This window comes from Hylaeus volcanicus, chromosome 2, assembly GCF_026283585.1.
Source record: "Hylaeus volcanicus isolate JK05 chromosome 2, UHH_iyHylVolc1.0_haploid, whole genome shotgun sequence".
Lineage (NCBI taxonomy): Eukaryota > Metazoa > Arthropoda > Insecta > Hymenoptera > Colletidae > Hylaeus > Hylaeus volcanicus.
In genome coordinates this window covers 30,395,163-30,403,207 of record NC_071977.1, presented here as the reverse complement: position 1 = coordinate 30,403,207, position 8,045 = coordinate 30,395,163, and the positions used below count along the sequence as shown (strand labels likewise).

Here is an 8,045-nt window from a genome sequence, read left to right as displayed (position 1 = left end):
TACCGACTGAGCAATCAGATTGAGTAATTGATTACAATATTTACGATGAACACTGTTTTATTTGGAACTGTCATTTATATTACATGTTATTTGTTTCAGGTTACGCTGAGCTTCGGAAGGAAGAGTTCAAAAGGACATTCGTCTGCATATAGTAATTTAGAAATGATTGATGCACCACCTATTGGAATATAGACCGATGATACGTTTCATACCCTAGGAATTATAGGGAAATTGCGTGTAAAGTATTGAACAGCGTGGAGGTCGGTAATCAAGATCGAAGAAGTCTCGGGCAACGATGGGATCATCTCTGGTAAACGTTGCAGCTATTCGATGGGATAAGCTCGAAAGACGCTTTTGCAACATCACGATGTTCTATCGTCGCTCATAAGAGGCCGCATTCGCCACGTTACTTTTAATTTCATTCTCGTAGACCATCTCGTCGATCACAGTGTGCCGTCTGGCGTTCCGCGAAGCTGCGCCAAGCGAATACTTTGTATCCGCTTAGACGCTAACTAACCTCACTTTTGCGAAAATCATGTACTCGAGGAAAGAAACGAAGAAAGAATTCTTAAATCATTTCGAGTCTCGACGACACGCTGTGCTTGTCGCGTGCGAATTAGAATTCCCGAAGATAACGGTTCCGAAAATTCGAACCATTTGTCGAAGGAAAGGACGAGGGAGGAAGGGTAGAAAAAAATTTACCTGCGACCAAATTGGAACCAAGGGACGTTCATTGGTCGATGGCGCGTACCTGCGGCGAACGCGCAGTAGCGCGCAAGTATACGTGTATCCTTTCCCGCACGCCCCTTCCTTGGGAAAGGACGAAGCGACCCGTCTGGTTCCCGTTACGGCAGACATCGGTTGTGGCTCGCGAAGGAAAGGTGGCACAGCGGAGAAAAATCAGCGCGTAAACAGTCGAAATAGTGCGATCGCCAGTGATCGTCAGTCTATCGCTAGCTCCCGTCGCGGAAAGTGGACGCGTTCCAGGTAGATAACTATAGTGTGCGTGTCGCCTTTGTTCAACGCGCATGGTCCGTCGCGAAGAACCACCCTGCTCCTTCTAATTACTTTAATCACCGAGAGGCGAGCCTATTCGACGCGTGTGCCCTCCGTGCTCCGTGTTCGCCGAGAGACGCGAGATCCAAAGTGCACGGATTCGTAGAATCGTCCAACGAAGATGGCGGCGTGAATCTCTATCGGCGATTGGACTCGTCGATCGTTCCGCGACGTTGGATCACACGGATACCGTTCGCGATCGTCGCAACGTAAATATCTAGACGCGTCGGTACCCGATATCTCGTGGAAAGCATTCGAAGAACGCAGTGATGCTGGTCTAGTATCGCGACACGGTCGGTAACGCGCGCGAACCAACGCAAAAAGGTCCGTTAACCCCGTTTTTTCGTACCTTACCCCGTTGGAAATCGAGAAAGTGTGTACGACGACGTTAGTTGAACGTCGCCCGTCGTTCCCGAATCCCGCTGAGTTACGACGGTAACGAGAAATCGGGACACACGAGGGCCGATGAACTAGAACGAAGCGACGGATACGATCGTCGAAGTCGAACGGAGCGCGCTGGACACGGTCACGCACGAATGGAGGGTGACCGTCTAAAAAGTTGTCGCGGATTCCCGAGCGAATGGCTACGACGGTAGTGGACGCCGGTTAACGCTCGACGAACGAAGCACAGCGGTCGGATTAATTTTTTTGTGGGGAACGATCGCGATACACACGAGGAATTCTGGTTCGCTGGGAACGAAGGAATATACGCGAAACGTAAGGAGCGAAAGGCGGCGAGGAACGCGGGAGAAACAGAGAGGGATATGAAAATCGGCGGATCGCGCGTCGAGTCGGACGTAGTCGAATGAGAGCTAGCAAGAGAAGAGGGCTTGTCCGGATGGGAGTAACAGCGGTTGCCGGATCGTCGGTTTCTGCGGAGTGTTCGAGGTCGCGGCAACGAGAAGAAAGACATCAGTGTTCGAGATCGAGCGACGAAGCATGGGAACGACCACCGGGAGGTTCGGTGGTATGGAGATGAGACACTCGCGGAGCGAGGATCTGCTCGGCGTGATATCCGGCTCGCGTTCCCCGAGTCCAAGCGTGCCTTTGCCGAGCACCGCCTCCGAGGACGACCTGATAGCGGCCAGCGCCCTCCACGAGGCCGCCGACTCCAAACCACCGCCGTGTCGCTTGTTGTCCTCCAGGGTCGTGGGACCCCCAGGTGTCCCGGCGGATCGCATCGATCCCGAGGATTCCATCAGAGACATCGTCACCGAGAATGATCTTTACAGGTACGTTGCGTTACTTTCTCTCTTCGATTTCTCGGTATTTTAGTTACGCTATTTTTACGCTGGAATTTTTCATTCCCGCCGCAATGTTATATCTCCGTTTGCGATCGTTTACGTCTCTTCGAACATTTTCCACCGACTTTTTGCGACCACTTTTTTTTTCTTTTTACGAACGTAGATTCCGTTTCTCGCACCGTGCGTCAGAGTTTATCGTCTTCCGATCTTTCGACTTTACGGTCCGATGTCCGTAGCGCGTTTTTTTTTTGTACGTAGGTTGCGTACGAGGTTAGCGGTTTTAATCGATCTTCGTCGATTCGTAAACACGACGTCCAAATTTTAAGCTACCTTCGCCGTCGGCGTTCTCTTATCTCGGATAAACGTATCGCGAAACTTGTTTGCTCGACTTTACGCGTTTCTAGATTAAATTTTAACCACGCGCGACGAAAATTTTTAACGTCTCGACGCGCGATTTAACTCTACGATTTAACTTCTCTTCGAGTCACGATCGGGGAAAAAGGGGAACCCGCAACAGGTCTACGTCGATCTACGCGATAAAAATCTGCTCTACTCGAAATGTACCATTTCTCGATAGTTCGGTACGTGGAAATGTTTCGAAGTCGATATCGCAGATTTGCAAGTCGTATCGTCGGAGATCCGGGACTTGAGATATGTATGCGACCGTAAATGCAGACTAGCCGCCGGTTATCGTCGGTTCGCGATGATTTCTCGAGTTTTACGACGGAACGTAAACGCGTCGAGCGCATACGTCTATCGTGCATCCCATTTAATCGTATGTAGATAGACTACGGATACTTCTAAGACTGCCGAACGCGCGGGGAAGTCGATACGCTCGAGGGAATAAATGCAACGCATTTTCCTAAACGGAACTGGCAAAATATTATTTTCATCGTCGTTCCTAACGAGGAAAAACTTGATCTCGTGTAAAGCAGAAATGTGCTCGTCCGTGTCGATGGAATAAATAGATGGACGAATAAACGGTACATATTAGGTTATGTTACTCGATGATCCATACATTTTATATCAACAAACTAAACGGTATTTATTTGTAAACGTTAACTGCACAAATATTAATACGACACATCCAGTAAGGAGCTACGCGAACCTGGCAAGCGACTTTTCAAACATTAATTCTTTTTTCATGGATACGATAGTATTGAAATATTCGTTCTCTGTTCTTTAGAATCGTTTGTAAACGTTTGTACCGCTTTCTATCTCGTTTGTACCTCGATAGTTTAAATTTTACAGCAATTGTTTATACGCGTAAGAGTGGAATTCGTCAATTTCCAAAATTTGTTATATCTGTTTTTTCCCTGTTCTTTAGAATCGTTCGTAAACGTTTGTACCTCGATAGTTTAAATTTTACAATTCAACCGTATCAACTGTTACTTGTAAAATTTAAACTATCGAGGTACGAACGAGTACAAACAATTCTAAAGAATAGGGAAAAAACAGATTTCAAAAATCTCAATATCGGGTGCTGGCCGCTTTAAAAATTGTTTCTATTTGTTCATTGATGAAGGTACAAAACGGAATACTATCATTTTCCGTGAAAAAAACTTATTTTTTGAAAAATCGGGTGCCAGATTCACATAGCTCAAGCAAGGAGCAGTAAATTAAAACTAGTAAAAAATAAATAACGCTTTTTTATAAACAAATCGAAATATACCGACATGAAATCGATCGCATCGATTACGGAACCTTAGATTAATTTTGACATGTTTCGATAGTAAAATAAAAAAAAACGATACGTACATCTCTAGAGGCGGTAATATTGACATTGAAATTTCCACGCTTTTCACGGCTAGCGATCCGAAGAAAATTCGATTCGCAACGGGCCGAGGAACTTTTCTGCGCGCTGGCAGTGAACTATAAAAAGCTGAATGCACATGCACCGATACCGACCGATCGCGGAAGCGCCGCGTGCAATTTATTTTTGCAGCCCTGTAACCGTATTTCGCAACGCACAATGAAAGCGTGGAAGAACTCGATCGTTTCCGATTCTATTCTTCTATTGTCCGCCGTTCGAACGACGTCTTTGAATCATCGAGCAACTATTTCAACAAACGGTACGCGTCGTATCTTTTTTTTTTCAACGCGACGCTTCCGGACGATTCGTTCCGAACGGCTTAGCCTAGAGCGCCGCGCCTGTTTCTCCGCTCGTTGAGACTGGTTGATACCGTGCCGAGGCTCGCCGGACCTCATCGTTATTTATGCACCCCACGTTGTTTATAATTATTGTTTTCTTCTGGAGAATAGCGCAATCGACGTGGTACACTCCGCGCAAAATTTCGAACCCGAACGCGTAACCCTTTCGATCCGTTTGTTTTCCGTTTAAGGGGGTATCCTGAATTAGGAGGTCTAAAAAAGGCGGTTTTTCGTGAATTTTTTGTAGGATGGAAAGAAATAATTAATTCTATGCAACTTTTTATCCTACTTTCATACATATTTGAGTAGTAGTTTTCATACGTATTTGAGAAAAAAAAACCAAAAGAAATTTTCATTTTCATACATTTTTCATTTATGCGAACTAAGAAAATTTATACAAATAAAATGTTAAATAACTTTTTTATCGAGTTAAAGCGACTTTTTTCACCCAGAGAACTCGTTCTCTTTGTCAAACTTTGCAGTAATTTCACATTTCGCCATCTTTGCGGATTTTTCTTAGCACACACAGAAGCAAAATGTATGGAAACGAAAATTTCTTTCGGTTTTTTTTCTGCCAAACCAAAAGAAATTTTCATTTTCATACATTTTTCATTTATGCGAACTAAGAAAATTTATACAAATAAAATGTTAAATAACTTTTTTATCGAGTTAAAGCGACTTCTTTCACCCAAAGAACTCGTTCTCTTTGTCAAACTTTGCAGTAATTTCACATTTCGCCATTTTTGTGGATTTTTCTTAGCACGCACAGAAGCAAAATGTATGGAAACGAAAATTTCTTTCGGTTTTTTTTCTGCCAAACCAAAAGAAATTTTCATTTTCATACATTTTTCATTTACGCGAACTAAGAAAATTTATACAAATAAAATGTTAAATAACTTTTTTATCGAGTTAAAGCGACTTTTTTCACCCAAAGAACTCGTTCTCTTTGTCAAACTTTGCAGTAATTTCACATTTCGCCATTTTTGCGGATTTTTCTTAGCACACACAGAAGCAAAATGTATGGAAACGAAAATTTCTTTCGGTTTTTTTTGTGCCAATCCAAAAGAAATTTTCATTTTCATACATTTTTCATTTATGCGAACTAAGAAAATTTATACAAATAAAATGTTAAATAACTTTTTTATCGAGTTAAAGCGACTTTTTTCACCCAGAGAACTCGTTCTCTTTGTCAAACTTTGCAGTAATTTCACATTTCGCCATTTTTGCGGATTTTTCTTAGCACGCACAGAAGCAAAATGTATGAAAACGAAAATTTCTTTCGGTTTTTTTTTGCGCCAAACCAAAATTACGACGCGCATCTTTCCCGCCGATAGGTTTTAATTGCGAGGTGCCCTACAAGTGTGCGTGTCACAGTCGACTCGATTTGAATATTTCTTGTTGGAAATTTTTTCACACGCTACTCAAACATGTATGAAAATAGGATAAAAGGTTCGATAGAATTAATTATTTTTTTGCAACCTACAAAAATTCACGAAAAACCGCTTTTTGTTAGACCTCGCGATTCAGGATACCCCCGTTAAATTCCGCTCGTTTCTCTGTTGGAAATGAATCGTTGTCCAAAGCGAAGTAGTGGCGACGAGGAGACCTCGCTCTTCGGACGATTCTCGTTCGGCGAAAACGGTGGAAGACGTTCGCGTATGAGACGGCTCGGATATTTCGAAAACGCGTCGCGTCTAATTAAAGCGACGTCGCGGCGACGGGGGTTCGCGAGATGCCTTCCTTATTTCGAGTCGAAAGGTTAAGGGAAGCGAAGCCGGAGATCGAGGACGAATGTCCATCGCGTATTTCGGTTGAGGTCAGCCGCGATGGACGGACGAAAAGAGAGAGAGGAACAGAGGGGGGTGGGAATCGAGAGGGTGAAGACGGCAACGACTGTTCGAGTGTCCGCTATCTTTAGCTCTGTTCTTTTCTTTGCAACGGCCGTGTCGAGATAGCTGGATCGCCAGGCTCGATGCTAACTCGTAAGCACGAGTCACAATGGTCACGCGTCGGGGAGCACGTTGATCGAGGATTCCGATTCGGTGGCCAGGCCGACGTTATTATAGCCATTACCTCTTCGAAAAACGTCGTCGCCGACGCGCTGGCCGCGAAACGGTGCCGGGGGAACTGGGACGCGGACTTTTCCTCCGAGATTCCTAGTCGCGCGAACAACAGTCTCTCTCTCATTTATCGACGCCCGCTAATTACACGAAATGTCGGCTTTACTTCTTGCCAAAAACGAGGGCTATTTTTAGGTCGCGCTCCTCGAGGAATCCACGTTTTCGTTTTCCGTTCGGTCGACCTCCTTGCAATTTACAATCGAGGACCTAAGGGGAAAATTGTGATCGTAGTTCGCGTAGTTCACGTAACTCCTAGGGTGCGTTAATAGCGGTTGAAAAATTCGGCAAAAATGTGTGTCTTTAATAAGTACGACTTTCTCCGTCGAAACGATTGATTGCATCGATTTTTCGATCGCATGCGTCCTTCCTTCGTTGATTCCTTGCTTCTTTTTCCGCTGGATACCACGCATGTTTCGATTTCCGGTAAAAGTTGGACACCAGTTGTCCGCGCGACCGAGAACCATAAATCCTGCGCGTCAGCGGTTCATCGAAAACAAATTTCACCGGCGCCCGTTCCGAAAACGCGCGAAAACCAGAAGCGTGGCTTCGCTTTCTTTTGCGCGCGTTCTCGCGCGCGATCTCTCGAACGAAACGAACGTTTGTCGCTGGCGTTTGGCAGCGATCGAATTCCGACGATATTAATCGGTCGACGATCGCGATTGTCGTCGCGAAAGAAGCGAGCACTCATTCTAGCCGGTGCTCGATGCTTTGGTCACGGTTGGCGCGGCATCGTTAACCTTTTCTCATCGCGGTACGCGACCGTAGAAAGTTCCGTGAAAATTTTCTTTGTCCGCACGCCTGCTGAATGTCGAACGAACGACTCGTCGTAACCTGTTCGCGTCGGATTTCTCCGTTGACCAACTGGACCGACGATGAGTTACGAGCGATCGCTGACAACAGTATTTATTGGCGGCTCGTCAATTTTACTTTTCTTCGCGGTAGCGGCCCGTTACGCGTCGCGGCTTTGCCCGCGAAAAGTACGAAAGCGAAGAGGTACGGGAAACTGTACTGTTTCGACCTAATATACGAGCGATGCGCCTCCGCTAGAAAACTCGATATCGATGTTCAACCGAACTGGTCGTGCATTCGGAAAACATCCGTGCGTTAAATTCCGTTCGAAATTTATAAAAATATTAATTGCTTACTGACACGCAGAGGTTCAAAGTCGACGAATCTTCGAGCGTTTAAACGGTTTGATATTTGAGTAACGTTTACAGGACATGGATTATATTTAAAAAAAATTCATGTTTTAAATATTATGTCGGGGAGATTGTTTTCGCGGCATTCAAACAAATCCTTAATTTCGATTTAACTTTTAATTTATTATTGTTATTTCTGTGAATTTGTTCCAACTATGTTGTTCTATAAACGTAGAAATTTTTTATACGAAATTCATAGAAATTTAATATTTTTAATATGAGGGTTAACCATGTTGGATCCGCCATTTTGAATTTTGAAATTCCGACATCAGATT

The 8,045-nt window shown here is 44.5% G+C and overlaps 1 protein-coding gene across 1 annotated transcript in view; it reads left to right on the top strand.

Annotated features, from left to right (window-relative positions):
- Positions 1–119: 119 nt before the first annotated feature.
- Positions 120–8,045, top strand: part of LOC128872470 (uncharacterized) — an 18,420-nt gene continuing 10,494 nt past the window's right edge. Inside the window, exon 1 of the mRNA XM_054115203.1 lies at positions 120–2,288. Within this exon, the coding sequence (XP_053971178.1) occupies positions 1,996–2,288 (293 nt within the window). The 5' untranslated portion in view covers positions 120–1,995. The remainder of the gene's footprint in view (positions 2,289–8,045) is intronic.